Source organism: Amblyomma maculatum, chromosome 10, assembly GCF_055883805.1.
Source record: "Amblyomma maculatum isolate TAMU_Amacu chromosome 10, ASM5588380v1, whole genome shotgun sequence".
NCBI classification, from domain to species: domain Eukaryota; kingdom Metazoa; phylum Arthropoda; class Arachnida; order Ixodida; family Ixodidae; genus Amblyomma; species Amblyomma maculatum.
The window spans coordinates 10,285,795-10,302,897 of NC_139353.1; the positions used below are offsets into that span (position 1 = coordinate 10,285,795).

Genomic DNA, 17,103 nt, shown 5'->3' on the forward strand with positions numbered 1-17,103 from the left:
CCGATGCAGCAAGAACTGTGAAAAAGAAGGCTGCAATTTTATGACAACAGTAAACAAAATATCCTGAGACACACACAATGACACAAGACCACTTGGGCAGTTTTGCCGTACCACACATTTCCACACACAGCTGTAAGATTTCACCAATGTAACTAAAAGGAAAAGAAACATTTTGTACTATACAAGCAGCTGGCATAAAAATGCCCTCATAATGAGTATGCTTACACGTATTGTTCTCAAGATGCCCTGTCATAATTTATATGTCATTAGGACCTAAGGCGCACAAAAGTGCACCTTAGGTCCTAACACAAATTACCGTAAAGCCCGCGTATAATATGAGGTGTAACTTCGGAACAGCAAAAACGGGGAAAAAAAAACCCTTTTCATTCATGTATAATGCGAGTGAGGAAAGATCAGCAAAACTATTTATTTGCGTAACATTTCACGGTTGCAGGAGTGCAGACATAAGTGTTCTGCATTTTCGCGTCCAACACCACCCCGCACCAGGCGCCGAATAGAGCCACGAGCCTCCACGTGCCAGTGCTGATTTGCTCCCCTTTTCGCATAGACACTTTATCAGAGAATTTCATTCGCCTTGACAAGGGCAGCTCACATTCGCTCTGGCAATCCCAAAAGCCACGTGGTCCTGCGGCTGTTCTAAAACCAGTAGTCCGCTTCCAGCTTGGACGCAGGACGGCAACACAGGAGCTGCCGGCCATCATGCGCTGCGCTGGTACTTGTTCACATCTATCATCATGCGCAGGAGTGTGCGCCCAGGAAATGTTCTCAGGTTCGGGGTTTTTGCGATCACAGTCATCAGGTGTATCGCTTGCCGAGAGTCCCTAGCTAGAGACATCTTTCTGTAGAAACTTTTTTTTTTGTACTTCTAAATACATTCAGTATCTTGCATTTCTTGAAAGCGCAACCAATGTGCTCCTTGCGATTACTTCTCAAGAATCCGCGATTCGGCCGAAGGAGATCCGTGAGTGACCTATAAAACATGCCGCAATATTCTTTCGCCATCCCTACATCGTGCAATGTGCGATTGGCCTCTTTCTGGTCACATATGCACCGCGAGGATCTCTGGGTCAGTGTGGTGAAACCAGAACCAACGAAACAGTCAGTCTCCACCACTAGATAACACCTTCTCTCGCTGGACGCCGGTTGTTGTTAGCATTGATTAACAAGGGCAGAACTGCGAATTTAGGCTGAAATTTGTTCGAATCCACACATAGTATGAGGAGCAAATCTGATATGATAAAATCGGGAAAAACTATCTCATATTGTATGTGGGTTTTTACGGTAGGTGGCACCTTCCATTGCCATAAAGGCTATTTAATGTGATCGACAGCTGCATACAAAATGAAATAGCAGCAAGTAAAAGGGAGTGCATTCGGAGGCGGGTGTTTCGCTCACTTCCTGTAAGTTTCATCTCAGGGTATTTGTGACCATCGTTACCTAAGGAAACAGAACATTATTAAGACGAAACCCTTACTTGGCTATGTTTGCAAAAACGTGTCCACAAAACATGGAAGCAAAAAGTGGAAGCGAAATATGGAAGCAAAATGTAATGTGTCATATGACATCACATTAAGATGATACTGGCAGTCATGAATGGGTATTTAATGACAAGTGGTATATATAGGCCATGTCATGAGAGTCATTATACAGTAGAACCCCGTCGTTACGTTCCTCACTGCTGCGTTTTCCCGGCTGTTAAGTCGCTTTCATCCGGTCCCGGCATTGCTCCCGTAGGATGCAATGTATTGGGATCCTCGTTGTTACGTTCTAGCTGTGAAAATGTTCCCACATGATACGTCGCACTGGTCACCGCGAACCCGCCTGAGGCAACGCGCGCCGACCACCATTTTGACTTTTGAAGAGTCTTGGCTAGGCTTGGCTATGGAACTAACTTCAAGAAGCCGCACGCGAGTTGGAGAGGCCGCCACTAGATGGCCATCTGCCTCGTGAACGTCGGCTAGGTGGCGTGCACCGCCACCGCCCGATTCAAAGGGTTCAGCTTCATCCATCCATCCATCTGTCGAACCAGTCCACGACAAAGCCGGTCGTGAACCAGTCGAACTAACCCTTGTCCTTTGTATCCGACGATCGTGATCTGACGTTCTTCGATGGCGTCGCGCAAGCGGAAGGCGCTTTCCCTCCAGGAAAAGCTGGACGCACTCAACGCTGTCGACAGGCAGCCAGCGCAGAAAAGAACTGATATTGCCAAAGACCTTGGTCTGCCACCAACGCTTAACAGCATCGTCTCAAAGCATGCCGAGATTGAAGGCAATGCAGCGCTTTTCGGCCCGAAAACTAAGTAGGCTCGTGGGGCCAAGTATGGAAACCTCGACGAGGCTCTTCTGACCTGGTTCAAGCAAGCTCGCGCTGCCGGCGTCAACTTTGTTGGCAGCATTTTGCGCGAGAAGGCAGTGGACATCGCCGACAGACTGGGCGTCACGGACTTTGCGGTGTCGAATGGCTGGATCGACCGTTTCCGGAAGAGGCACGGCATCGCGTACAAGGCAGTAAGCGGTAAATCAGCAAGTATGAACTTGGCAACAGTCGACGATTGGAAGGCCACACTATCTGCTATACTAATTGAGGGCTATGCGCCTCAATTACATCTACAACGCCGATGAAACGGGCCTTTTTTTTTGGGTGCAGCCATCGAAGTCCCTAAGCCTGAAAGGAGAAGCGTGTCACGGAGGCAAAAACAGCAAAGAGCGATTGACGGTGCTCCTTTGCTGCAACATGGATGGTTCCGATAAGTTAAAGCCATGGGTAATCGGCAAATATTGGAACCCGCGGTGCTTGAAGAACACTCGCCTGCTGCCATGTCACTACAGAAGTAACAGTCGTGCGTGGATGACGTGTTCGTTGTTCGAAGAATTTCTTCGCTACTTCGACAACAAGATGGGATCCCAGTGCAGGAGTGTTCTCCTTTTTCTAGACAATTGTGCTGCCCGCCCAAGAGACCCGCAGTTTCTTCGGAACGTCAAGCTTGTGCTCTTCCCACCGAACACTACAAGCTATCTGCAGCCGGGCGTCATAAAGAACCTGAAGCATTCCTACCGGAAGTGTGTTGTGAAGCGCTGTCTTGCGCGTATTGATCGTGGGCAGCAGCCTACGACCATTTCGGTGCTTGACGCTATGCACTATGTCGCTTCAGCGTGGGCTGCAGTGGCTGCATCAACTGCACAGCACTGCTTCGAGCAGTGTGGCTTTCGCACAGACGGCAAAGGGGAATTTCCTGGCACAGACGCTGGGGAGTCAGAAGCAGCCTCTGGCGATCAAGAGCTCACTGAGGCGATGGATGCGCTGGGTGCCACGGGACTCACATACGACGACTATGTCGCAGTGGATGCTACCGTCGTGACATCGGAGTGCCAGTGTATCGGTGATATTGTTGCGAGCTCGGTCGCGAGTGAAGCCGTAGATTGTGATGACGAGCTCGAGCCGCACGATTCCGAGGATTTGTCAGATCCGAGCTTTGGAGAAGCGGTTGCGGCTCTGGACCTCCTCCGTAGGTATGTCGCACCTCAAAGCGACGCGGACAGCAATGCGGCTTTCCAGGCTATTGATAAGCGCCTGGTGTTTTCTAGCGAGCGAAAAATATGGCAGTCCACTATTCTTGATTTTTTAAAGTCCTAACGCCACTTTGCGGAAATAAATTGTTTGAAGTGAAAGCTGCACCGTTCTCGTTCCTTTTCGGAGCCTTCCTCACTGTTGCGTTTTCCCGGCTGTTACTTTTTTTTTCTCGACCGGTGAAAAACGTATGAACGGGGTTCCACTGTAGTTGAGTCATAGTCACTTGTCATAAGTCAGTTATGGCCATGTTTAGTGTCCAGTCATTACACTCAAAAGTGCTGAGTCATGAAACTCTTGGAGCTACTAAAGAGCAGCCAACGGACATACTTTTGAGTTTCTCCAATGCAGGTCTATGCAGTGGTCTTTTTTTTGTTTGCTTGCGCGGTGTGTGCATTCGTCTGCTCATGAGTAGCAGCGGCATGGCCATGATGAAAGCATGCCTCTGGCTAAAATAGTCTAATTGAAGAGTTATAGCCCAAAGCAATCCACTTCTTGCGGCATCACTGTACATGTGCAGATCACCTTGAGGGTGCTGCATGCTTCCCTACGACGCACATGTCTGCCGCGATGGGACCAATAAGCACGTGCGCACTGGCGGCCCACCATATCAAATCATGCTAGCATGTGCGCACTAATAGCGTATGGAAGCAGATCATGGCAGCTGGTCGTACTATGCTTTAGCTCTCTATTATTGGCTTACAAACGGGATGTGGTATGTGGTGAATGAATTCTTTTTAATGTTCACAGATTTTTCGCATTGTTTGGTTATTCAGACCATTTCCTGGGTCCCGCTGAGTCTAAAAATATCAGTTGGTGACTGTGCAGCAATTAAAAGAAGGTGGGAGTTTACAACTTAATTGTGGCAGTTTTGAAAGCTGATAATGTGTTCAGCAAAGTGGTGCACTGCTTCCTTAATAAGCCAATGAGTATCCTGTGACAATGAAAGGTGGTAGAAGTGTCTGTTGAAGGAAGATTCCAGCAGTGAATTTACTACCCATGAGCCCTACTAAACTTATCACACTAAGGTCCTTCTACCCACTTCTTCCTGCATTCCCTCACAGCCAAAAGCTCTTCATGCAAATTTCCTCACAGGAGAGCTCCTCCCACAGCACACTTGCCTTGCACTGCTGGACCCGGTTGTCGTACTGGTGCTGGTATTGGCACCTCGTGTCACAAGAGTGGGCATCTTGGTGGTTCATTGTCTTGTTGCACCGGGCACTGCAATAAGGCCACAGGTCAGCCTTCTTTTGATTCGGTTATACAGTAAAACCTCGTTGCAAGAGACATGGTTACAAGAGACACTCTGTTATAAGAGACACATGAAAATGGTTTGGTTGGTTTTCCTATGTTTGCCAGGTTAACAACATTGCATGCAAGAGACATGGTTACAAGAGACACTCTGTTGCTAAGGAAAACTTTTGCAGGTCCCTAAAGTAACTTCTTCACTATTTATAAGAAACAATTAACCCAGGTGCATTCATGCAACGCAGCTGACTCGTACGAACTTGTATGTGTGGTAGTTTAGATTTTTTTTTTTTTTTTTGTACGCAAACTTGCCATAAGGCATATTATAGTTTAGATTTCCTTATCTAAATTCTGTTCCATATCAGTGTCCTGTTTTGTTGCAATATGTCAGGAACCAAGAAGGAGTGCCTCCTCTTGACTGGGAAATCAAAATGTTCCTGTAGTTTCAATCACACAGGAATGTGAAGACAGTGGCTGAAACAATGAGGACATTTTGACTTCCCAGTCAAAAGGAGGCACTCCTTCTTGGTTCCTGACATATTGCAACAAAACAGGACACTGACATGGAACAGAATTTAGATAAGCAAATCTAAAATACCACACATATGAGTTGGTAAGAATTTTTGTTTACAAGATACCTCGGTTACAAGAAAAATCTTTTTCAGGTCCCTTGAGTGTCTCTTGTAACAAGGTTTTACTGTAGTATAGGCTACACTGCACACCAAGCAACATTGAGATGCTGCACACTCTACCTAAACATTTTTTGGCTGTAAAACTCATGTTTTCATCAGGAAGTGGATTAGCTTACCACAGGAACATTCAGGCCAACATTCAGCTCTAGAGTTTTTACAATTCATTCTTTAAGCGTTGAATTAACTATTGGAACCACCTTCCCAAGGCTCTAGCGTCTAAAATGCAGTCGAACCCATATATATATACTCAACCTGAATATTTCGCATTTCGGTTACATCAAACTCACAGATTATCCTCTTAAAAGCCCCATGTAAAAGTACAGAAAGATTGCATCATATATCGAACTGCATTTTCACTGGTAATTCGACATATGCCTGCACCGCGCACTGAAGGGTGTACCTTCCCTAAAGATGATTGCATCATCCTAGGTCATTTGCCACGTGACATTGAGTGACGTTTGCGAGCCACTTGTGGGAGGAACGAGAGAGAAGAGACTCAGCGACGGCCAATCTAAAGCAACGCCGCACCCTGGACTTTCCCCAAAGACACACATCAGCTGCGATCAGCTGGCACCATGTGATGGCTGCAAGCCACATGCGGGAAGGAAAGAGAAGGAACCAGTTTGGCATTGGTGGGTATGGAGCAGACGCAGCCAATGCAGCTGTGGTGTTGGGGAGAGAAGAAACGATGCAAAAGAGCGAAGCACAAGGATGTGCGGGAGTGTGGGGGAAGAGAAAGTTCTGCAGAGGTTCCTTTCTCCTCTTTTTTTGCCTTCGTTCGCAACAGCACTCAGAAGCCAGCTTAGCATATGACAGACAGAACACTGGAGGCTTTCTCCAGTGTCTGTTCTGAACGCTCTATGCGTGGCGGGTAACGTGTTGTAAAATCCAGGTAAGCACGAAGCTGAATGTCGGGCGCTTAATCTGCATTCTTGAATAAAGCGTTTTACTCTCTCTTGGACGCTTTCTCCACTGAGTGTTTTACCCGCCCTAATCATGGTGCGATACAGCGAATGTGCTGAAAACCACCCATGTGCGAAAAGCCGAGCAGGCCACCACAGGCCCTCCTGTCAAGGACGCAGAACTCCGCCGGAGTATTAAAAATAAATAAACAAATAAACTAATAAACTAACTAGCTGCATGTATTAGTTGCACTGAAAATGGAGCCTTTATAAGTTAGAAAAGTCCTAGAAAATAAATATAGGCATTGTCATCAGTGGCTGCTTTTCACAAGAAAACTGTGGCTGATCTACACATTCCTTGCACACAGATCCCAGATCCTAGCGAAATGGTGACCACGAGGCCTTTTCCAGTCTCAACAAGCAAGCTTAGCTCAAGTGATGAGAAAATTCTTAAATCCAGTTTTCTCACCAGAAATTTGTTGCCAGAAAAACATCACCACAGCCAAAAAGCTGTAGAAATTATTTTCACCAGGAACAAAACTGTGGTGCTGTTATTCTCACTGTCTACAAAGACGAAATCCATCTCGTCTTATGAATGTGAGACTTTACAACAGAATGAATCTTGCCACAAGTCAGTGTAGTTAGTGGTAGCTCTGCACAGCCACCAATATCTCGTACACACAGCAGCCACAGTCGGACATTACATAGAAAAGGGCAACTTTCTCTCTCTCTCTCCCTCTCTCTACAATTCAGTGCAGTTTGGAAAAGGCAGCACAATAATGACCACAGAAATAGACATGATGATTTACACTCACAATATTTCTACTTATTGCTTACTAGTAGCAGTTAGCATGTCTATTAGTCTCAAAAATATTACCATCAGTTTGTGTACATACTACAGGTGTGCAAACATTGAAATTTTCGAATACGAATTGAGTACAAATATATCATCAGTTTGTGTACATACTACAGGTGTGCAAACGTTGAAATTTTCGAATACGAATTGAATACAAATATGGGAAAAAAGCGTCTTCAAACATCGAATAGCTGATCAACGAAAAAAATTAAAATATAACAAATATAACAACATTGCTCGTCTTGTTTATTTACGCACTCACACGGTATTTTCAAACAGAATTAAACAACAATTGCACAGAACTGTCCATGAAGTTAAGCATCGTGGTGAAGCACGCAGTGAGGTGAAACTGCGCTGAATGTGAAAATCTTCTGTGTATTCGACAATCTTAAACTATTCCGAAAGTTCTGAATACACATTCGCACACCCCTAGCATGTAATATCCCCCCAAAAATTGATGCGTCTTAGTAATGCGACGAGGACAAAAGTTATTGCAGCCCATGGGCATAAGAACTCAATTATGAGGTGCACTGTAACTGCAACTGATGGGCGTTCATGTCTGAATGTCAAGGCTCAGAAACTAAACAACAAATATGTTTTCCACAGAGCTCAGTTTTAAACTTGCCTGCAAGTTAGTGCTCAGGTGTGCTCAAGCATAAAGTGCTTTTTTCGAACCTTACAGGGCACAACCCTGAAAGCCAGTGTCAGATGGTAAGCGTACCAAGTACAGAGCATGGATATTTCACAACTTTTCAAATGACACTCACGTGCAGGCAATACAGGTGACTGGGCAGGTGAAGTACTGGTCTGGAAATGTGCTTGGAACAGTTTTCTCGATATCTCCGCTGAATTTATCATTCAAAAGCTGAAACGAAAGAAGATACAAAAAGTGTCACTTGCACTGTCCCTCTAGCATCTTTCACTCGCTACAACCCCTGCCCAACAGAATTCAGCCTCAGGTATACATACCGTATTTTCCGGTGTATAAGACGCAGTTTTTTTCAAAAACATTTTGGTAGCGCGTCCTATACAATGGCGAGTCTTATGCGATTTATTTTTTTTTTTCCCCGTTTTACACAGCGTTCACCTAGCATAAGTAACATAGAGTGCCAAAAGGTGGCAACATACGCACTCCTTCGCCTTTCCACACTGCCAAGGCAAATAGACTTATTTTTCCAGTTGCAATTTACGGCATTGTTTGGTCGCTACAGCATATGTTTTTTCCACTTCCTGCATATGATTTACCGCGTTTTCAGAATGCCCGAGCGCAGCAACAAACAGCACAGCGATTATGAGCGCGAAGAGGATGCCTTAGCACTGCCGCGAGAAATCAGCTAAATTATTTTGATAGCGCGTCCGAAGATGAAGCCTTTCAAGGCTTTGAGTAATAATAAAAGGGTTGATGCTCTCACAGTGCAAAAGTATTTTCGGGCATGGGTGCTGCCTTTTTTTGCTATCATTTGCACATCAAAATTTTTCTTTTAGGCACAGAGCATTTCAAGATAGTTGCGCAAGTATTTATTGTCAAATCATGTTGCCCTAACCTGGGTAAACTGAGGTGAGTCTTATATAGTGAGCTTTTTGTTCAATGACTAAATATGAGGGGTGCATCTTATAGACTGGAAAATACGGTACTGCTATGTCTATGGTGTTCAAAGCTATTTGCATCACAACTTGACTTTGTCAAATGGAAAACCAGTTCAGAGCCTCCAATGTTCGAATTGAAAGATGTGCTTGAAGTTTGCAAGTAATAAATTTTTTACTTTTTCCAGTATATCTCAAAACAGTGGTTTATCCTTGCACTTGGAGATAGGCCCTCTGGCAGCAACGACTTTGGAGTATATTCTAAAACAGGAAAATGCCTGCCTGGAGGTACACTAAGGTACACTAAGGTATTCAATATTTCATGACTTGAGTGCTCATTTACCGGCCCTTCCCTCCACCAGGAGAATGTCAGAACTCTAGATATGATTTAGACATGGGGCACATGGTAAGGCACTAGACATGGTTAAACATGGCCGAAATAAATGTGAACTGATGCTATATTATTAACAAAACTCCGCTGTGTTATTTAAATTTTTTTTTTTTTAAATATGCAACACTCAAGGGGAACTGCAAAGAAGAGTTTGTTGGGCCCAGACGCTAACATGGCACACACAGAGTCAGTAGCGTCAGCAATGAAGTTAGGTACAGTTGTGTTAATGGGCGGTAAAGTTAGCAAAGAGAACCACGAACGTTAAACAGAAATGATCTACATGTTAGGAAAGGTGTGGCGTGCAAAGAACAGACAGCTCCTTGAAAAAAAAGCACACAAGCAAGAGATTTTGTGTTGCAGCGAAAAATGAAATAAGCCAACAACAGCTCACTACCATGACAAGAGTGATTAGAGTTAAGCGAGTGGAATTGTTCTCGAAGTATCAAAAACTGCCTTATCAGAAGGTACTCTTGACCCCTGCTACACAGTGTGTGGACTAGAGTTCACATGAACAGGTTGTGGACTCGGGTTCATGTGCCACTTACTGCTGCACAGCCTGCATCGTCACGATGCACCTGACCCGGAAACTCCAATGAAACAGATGATGCCTGGGCCAAGTGCAGAAATTCCAAGAAAAGGCAACAAGCGTATGATCACAGCTGCAAAACTATGTTCACACTTTGGCAAAAGTGTCTTCTGCGGTGAACAAGCAACAATAGCGGTGAGCAAACAAAAAAAAATAATTATTTTCGCAGCCTATACATTGGAATGTTATTCAGTGTCACCTACAACGTGGACCACTTTTGCAGTTAACTTATTTGCATAATTTTGCTGCACATTCAGATGAGGCTAGTTATAATAGATATTTGGCTGGGGAGAATTCTGCGCAAATATTTGCATTAACTAAAAAAATTGGACCGAAAAGGCAATGCATGAAAGTATAGCCGATACCTACCCACTAACGGTGCTGGCGTCATGGTGCTAGCACTGCCCGGCACGAAAGAGAAACAGTTATAATAACTCAAAGCCAAGCTACAGCTTCCAGAAACCCTCCTTTCACTGAGGATCACAGCCACTTGAAGCAATCCCAGCCAGAGTAACCGAGAACACAAGATATGGCACACAGATGCAACACCTGGGGAACCATGTAAATTGGTGACACAATCGGGATTCTGCTCTATAGTAATAAAATATAGTAATAATCTATGAGCACCTGGATTATGCAATGACCACTAGTGCACCACATTTCATCGATGAACTAGTCCTTCGCTACTTCCCCTCGGTCTACTCCCGGAGCCTGACACCACAATGACTGAATTTTATGCTAACCCCTCCTTTCTCTTGGCCAGGCCAGAAAGCAATTCTTTTACAAGCCTCGGTCGCTCTAAATAATGCCATTGCCGGCTCTGAATGTGGTCCCCTCTAGTCTCACATTGACAATAAGAATATTACACTCGACACAAGCAGCCCCGGTTCACCTTTAGTGCCTGGAATATGACCTCCATCGGCCTCGCTGAGCGCACCGTCGAGTTCTCCATGATTTTCTTCACCGCCGCCCTCAGCCCATCGAAGCAGGTGGGCAGCCTCACTGTCTGGATACCGACGTACTGCAGGTCACTGAAGGCATCGAAGCTCTGGTTGCTTTGCTCAAAGCGGTTCTTCAGTTCTTCAACAGCCAAGCGGCCATCTTCTGCAAAATTCAGAGGATGCTAAGGTCATAATACAGCCCTGTGGTTTCAAGCCAAGGCACAGCAGCGGGTGACTGGCAAACACACTCTATAGAGTTCTTTTTGCCTAAAGGGAGCGAAATGTGCTAACACTGATTTCCCAACAAAGGGCAGAGGTGGCAGCACCTGGCTAGGCGTGTATATTGCAATGCTTGCCTTGGAAGTTTTCTGACTTAGCCCTTTCCTTCAACCAGTAGTGCCACATGGCACTTCAGCACTGCTGTCTCTCTCTCTCTCTCTGAATTTCTCTAAATCTGACCTGTCCCGAGCACCTTCGCAACCGCGGCGGCCTTGGGTGAAAATGGGCATCGTCCATGCTCCACGTCCCCAACTTCCTTTCCACACACACTGGAAAAGCCACGCGTCGGGCTGCCTGATGAGCAACCCTCGCAATTTCAAGTGTGGGGGGGGAGAGAACAAAAAGAGCGAATAAGTGCTGCAAAGTAGTAGGCTTTCCCAAGGCCAGCAAGCATCACTTTACTTCAACCAGTAGTGCCACATTGCACTTCAGCACTGTTGTCTCTCTCTCTCTGAATTTCTCTAAATCTGGTCACAGACGGTTCCGGTTTCTCGTCCTTTGTGGCCAAACCAAGTGAGCACCATTGCCAAACTCGGTATGCAAAAAAGGGATCAATAACGCGCGAGCTTTGTGCACAGTTTCACTGCAAACTTGTAGTTGAGGCAGGAGACTTTTTCAAAAGTGTTCCGATAAAGTTGCAGAACACTGGATATACGTTATTCTTGGATAATGTACTATGATGTGTGTACTGTTAGCATCAGTGGAGTGAAAATCCAAACTGTTTCACATTCTTCTGAAACATTTCTTTCAAAGTACCTGCTGAACGGCAAAAAAACAAATTGCAGCCAACCAATTTTCAAGGCTCCAATAGTTCAGAGCTGTGCTCTAGCCTTCCAGACTTTGTTGCCGCAGCATCATCACCTGTGACTCATTGAGCAAAAGTGGTACACAACACTCAGCCACTGACAGGTCTCTGGAAAACAGCATCGAAATGCCATCTAGCGACAGCGACAGGAACTGAGACAGTGACACATGCATGTGGATAAAATGGGACACCGCCACTACTCTCTCAATCCCAGATAGCTGTTCCTAGATCAAGTTGCAATGCAGTTTTCCCGAGCTCTGCCAACGAACCAGAGTAGTATATACTACTACTGCTCACGACTGTACATATTCGCAACTAGTATTTCACACTCTGTAAGCCTGAAAGTTCAATTTTCCAGACTAAATAAGGTGCAAGCGGCATCACTTCTACAGTCAATCACACCAACTGCTCGCTAATGAGGAATACCATTCAAGGCACCTGCTATCCTAACAGGCACTGCATGGCACTCAGCTGTCCAACGCTATCTGTTTTATGGCAAGCCACATTTGACGTATAAAGCAAGAATAGCATGTATTTGTTAAAATACATAACAGCAGTTAGATATAGACAATAATTCGTAGATGAATATCCATGTAGGTACAGTATTGAGACAAAAGTGTATTAGCAAGCACGTTATATCCCGATCCTATTCAGTGAAATGAATATAAAAGCTCGTTAATTCGAAATTCACGGGACCGGAAAAAAAGTTCAAATTATCAGATGTCCGAATTATCGAATGGCCTCGAAAAAACAGACAAGAACCATTTGCATTACGGTAAATTTGCAGTTTTTACTCGCATAACGAACCCACTCGATTAATGAACCCACCCACCCCCGATTTTTGCCGAAGAATCTTAAAGAAAAAAAAAAACAAACAAACAAACAAAAAAAAACCAAAAGAACAAAAAACAAAACAAAAACAAGGAAGGTGTCAATTGTTAGCGTGTCCTTCAGTTTCCTGTCCACAACCCATTTCTTGGCAGCGCGCCTTTACCTCTTGAAGTTGGCTCTAGCAAGGAGGGGAGCGATCTTGGCAGAGTGCCAGCGCTTGTCTGGTTGTGCAAGCCTTGTTTTCAGTATGCTCCCTTTATCATGCCATGGGCTTATGGGGCGGTCTTCTACTGCGGTATGATGCTAAATTATTGCGGTATGATGCTAAAAGGCAGCATCATGTTTGCTTGCGGCTGACTACATGCTGTCCTTGATGGCTGATAGGTGGAAGGATGAACGATCCTTTCGCAAAAACAAAAAAAATTTCCCGCGTGACTAGTAGCACCCATCCGAAGTCAGCCTTTCATGTGCGTTAGCTGGGTGGCTGCGACCCACCGACAGTGCTTACCCGTATTTCATAATTAATGGGGCTCGAACAAACGAGTATTCAGTTGCGAGTTTGGGAAGCTGCGCGGAAGAGGGAGCAGGCAGCTAGCTGCCGCCGCGGCCGCTGCTGTGCCAGTCATGGCGCCATCTAGGCTTTACCCACTCCTCCATGGTTTTGCCTGGTTTCGTTTTCTGTCCCTGTTTTGGACGTCCGCTCTTTCGCTAAGGTTTTATTTTTTTGCCGCGTGCTCTGCGCCAAGCCGCCCAGACACGGCGGCGCGTACGTAGTCTGAATGATCCATAGCGGAACCGAGTAGCGATCGAATTAACAGGCTTTTTTGTAAACAGACCTCTATGGAGCTTGGCCAGACCAAGTAATGTAGTTCTAATTATCTGAAAATTCAAATTATCGAGGTGCAGATTAACGAATTTTCACTTATACATTTACAATAGAAAAGAACACAGTGGTGACAACAACATGTGTACATACCGCCGTTAGCGAGTGGCGTGGTGTGCATAGTTTCGTGGAAAACAATAACAGCAGGTCCCAGAGCTGAAATGGGTCCCGTGAGATTGCAGCGTTCCTTCAGAGCCTTGAGTTCACGAGTGAAGTGACCAACATAGGCTCGCGAGGCATCCCCGAGAAAGGTGAAGAGGTCTGTGGTGAGGCGCTCCGCCCGGGTGCGGTAGATTACTATGTCCGACACAGCTAGAACCTGCACAACACCACAGAAGCCATGCACGATGCCACCAGACTTTGTAGAGACAGCTGTAGGCAGTGGGTCTTTCATGAAATAAACAAGGACGAACACTCGGAGGTAACATGTTACTTTGCATCCTTTCTTTTTATTTTCCTAGACGAAACCGCATAGATTACCAACTTAGTCTACACTAGCATCTCACTGACACCAGAATAACATATCCACAACAGAAGCGCTGTTTCACCAGCAGGGCCAGGGCCAAGGTACAAGCATTCACAATTACAAAAAAACGCTGCTTAAAAGCTAAAAGAGAAAAATTGGAAGACAGAGCACCATTAGGGGGCAATCTTGTTAAACGATTCAAATGTTGATCAATCCTGACAATGTCTCCTGCCATTTCATACATCTCTGTGACCTGCATGAATACATCAGTCCTCACGGAGGCATTCTACTTGTTACAGGTGAATGGGAATGGCAGATGATCACTGCACCCACTTCATTCCTACACAATATCAGATCATGCCTTTTCCAGGTATTCATAGTTAAAAAGCGTTTCGATGTAGGTACGCTGTTTTTGCATGAAGCCACCAAGGTATGAACAATGAGAAAAATAAAAAAAAAAAAGACTTTCGGCTGGATTTTCAATTACACCAAATTAAGGCACTGAGTCCATGTTCCCACCTTCCCACAGCAAACACTTCCTGTTACTGCAAAACTTATAATGCATGTTTCCATAAACATGCTCGTGTAAGAGAGGGCCCACAACATATTCAGGCATGAGGACCGCTGACTAGGCAGGAATTCTCACCTTAAGGAGAAGCCTAGTGCGCTGGTTCTGGTTTTCGGCAACGCCGAGGAGTCCTTCGGTGTCGATGGTGAACAGTCCCTGATCGGGACAGTAAGCCGCCCAAACACCAATGGTGCATGACTCCTGCTGTGGCGATGTCTGAAACACCCGCCGCCCATTGTAGAAGGTGTGGTTCAGCGTGTGGGACTTGCCCTCGCCCGTGTTTCCAAAGATGGAGACCACTTTGACTGGTGTTTCGGGCTTGCAGCCTAGCTTCGATGCAAGCTCTGCTGCTGACGAAACCTGGGAGAAGAGGCACACAGAAGTGATCATACTCTAGCATGACCATGACTGCAATGTTAGGGTTACCTCAGCTGACACAAAGTGAGCAAAGGGTGAACATGAGAGTGCATGAATGTGCTTTTCTGAGTGCTGCAGCATACATAGTGGCTGCCCAACAAAGCAAGCTGCCAGACAATATGAAGTAGCATCCCATCAACAAGGTGGTGTGCAAAGAAATGTAGGCACATGCGTAAAAATGTGCCAAAAGCTTTAAAGGCGAAGCGACAAGTGGACTCCACCAATGCACACCTGTAGCACCTCCTTGTCGTCCACGAGTAGAATGCTGGCCGACGGTGGTGGCTTGCGGCCATCGTGGCTGTTGTGCGTGCCGCTAACAATGTCCGGCTCAGTGAGAGACTGCAGGGCCATCATGGTGCCGCCTTCCTCATAGGACGAGCCGTAGTAGGGCTCAGCAGACAGGTACTGCTCTTCTTCGTCCTCGTCTGCTGTCGCTGCACTCTGTGCTGCCTCTGCCTGGCGGTCAAGGTAGAAGCGGAAACGCACCTGCAAAGCAGAGAGATGGGAAAATATTTGGGAGACACTTAAGTTCCGCCTTGACACAACAGGCTCCACTCTGCGGCTCCTCAAGCACACACATGCACTTTGATGCTCACTTAACCACAAGTCCTTAAATTTGTGCCTCTATTATCTAAACATACTCATTAGCATGGAGTTGTGAACTATGTGAAGAACCACCCGACACAAGTATAAAGCCCCACTTTAACCAAGACCTAAGAGCATGCCTGCGTGGCTTATGGGCAGCACAACCGCCATCTCACTCTCCCATCACAGAGGAGCTGCCTGAGCTAGCAGCTCCTGCCAAAGCGGTCATTGTCCCCTGGTCCCGTGATGTCACACGACCTGCCAACCAATCACTGTGCAGCCATGTCATCCAGCCAGCTAGCCCATGTCAGAGGCATGGACATAATTTTTTGCTCACAATGCTGAGAATGGGAAGCTCAAGCAGACACCAGAATTTCTGGAGAACAAGGCATTTAACACTACCGTGCTAACATATATTACAAGAGAATTACTTCAGTGAACTTAAAGTGCTACTGTATAAACGAAACAGTTTGATATGACAGTGAGTGTCCTGCTTGCACAAAAAGCTTTCCTTTTTCCTTTCCTTCCTAAAAAAGAGATCAAAACAGGGAGTCCCTTATCCTTCATTCACCTGATGCTTGTATCCCACTGCAAATATTCCCCTTGCCCATATATTTACCCAACACCCCCTTCCTTGATCTTGAAATTTTAGCTTATCTCTGTTCCAATGTTCATCAGGCTAGTTAGTGGCTATAGTAGATGGTAAAGCAAATGGTTTGAGCCAAAGCCTCAAATTAAGTTATATTTATCCATCTAAACCCAAACTTGCCACTCTTAGTGCGAACAAGCATACTCTCTTCAAAGCGCCATTGCTTCCCATTCGACCGTGCATTGCAGCGAAATTGCCAAGCAAAATCGAAGCACCGCCTTTGGGTCTCTTTATTATGCCTGCACCGCTTTGCTTCAATGTGCGGCCGCCTCAGATGCAATGGCACTTTGAAGAGAGCATGCCTGTTGGCACAAAGAGTGGATTACCCTGTATTCCAATTATGTATTCCATGTTGTATTGCATAGGAATACAACTGTGCAATGTGTGGGGTGAAGTAGTGAATGAGGAGGCAGCGAATGAAAAGAACTTTGTTCACGGCACTTGCTGGGCCTTTGAGCCTATTTATCACCAATTTACAGCTGTTCAAGGAGACAAAGGTAAAAACACAGGACTCTTCGAAGTTTCCCAATAGCATGCCTTTTCTTGAGCCCTTCTTGACATTGACCGAGACGAAACAATATTTAATCAAGCCTCAAGATTAGACATGCAAAATAAGCCAATTTGAACCTGCAATAGCAATTTGGTTCCAACATGCATATTTAATCAATAAAACAAAATTGTTTAGTATTTAAAATGCGTGAATGTGTGCAATGATTAATTCTAACAGGCTATACAGCTGACCTATTCTGGCCAGCTAAAGTATGACAGTACTTGGAAAGATATCAGCAAAAGTTCTTGTAGTGCATGCATAATTGATGGTTAGTTTTTCTCA

The 17,103-nt window shown here is 45.4% G+C and overlaps 1 protein-coding gene across 6 annotated transcripts in view; it reads right to left on the reverse strand.

Annotated features, from left to right (window-relative positions):
* LOC146175560 (zinc finger FYVE domain-containing protein 1-like) overlaps positions 1-17,103 on the reverse strand; it is a 49,351-nt gene that overhangs the window by 21,738 nt on the left and 10,510 nt on the right. For 3 of the 6 annotated variants that reach the window (XM_084581946.1, XM_084581945.1, XM_084581944.1), the window contains 7 exons: positions 15,269-15,523; positions 14,699-14,980; positions 13,680-13,905; positions 10,740-10,951; positions 9,807-9,869; positions 8,054-8,151; positions 4,710-4,809 (listed from right to left, as the gene is read on the reverse strand). In XM_084581946.1, coding sequence (XP_084438072.1) covers positions 4,710-4,809; positions 8,054-8,151; positions 9,807-9,869; positions 10,740-10,951; positions 13,680-13,905; positions 14,699-14,980; positions 15,269-15,523 — 1,236 coding nt within the window. The remainder of the gene's footprint in view (positions 1-4,709; positions 4,810-8,053; positions 8,152-9,806; positions 9,870-10,739; positions 10,952-13,679; positions 13,906-14,698; positions 14,981-15,268; positions 15,524-17,103) is intronic. The other 3 variants (XM_084581948.1, XM_084581949.1, XM_084581947.1) reach the window with 1 other exon arrangement.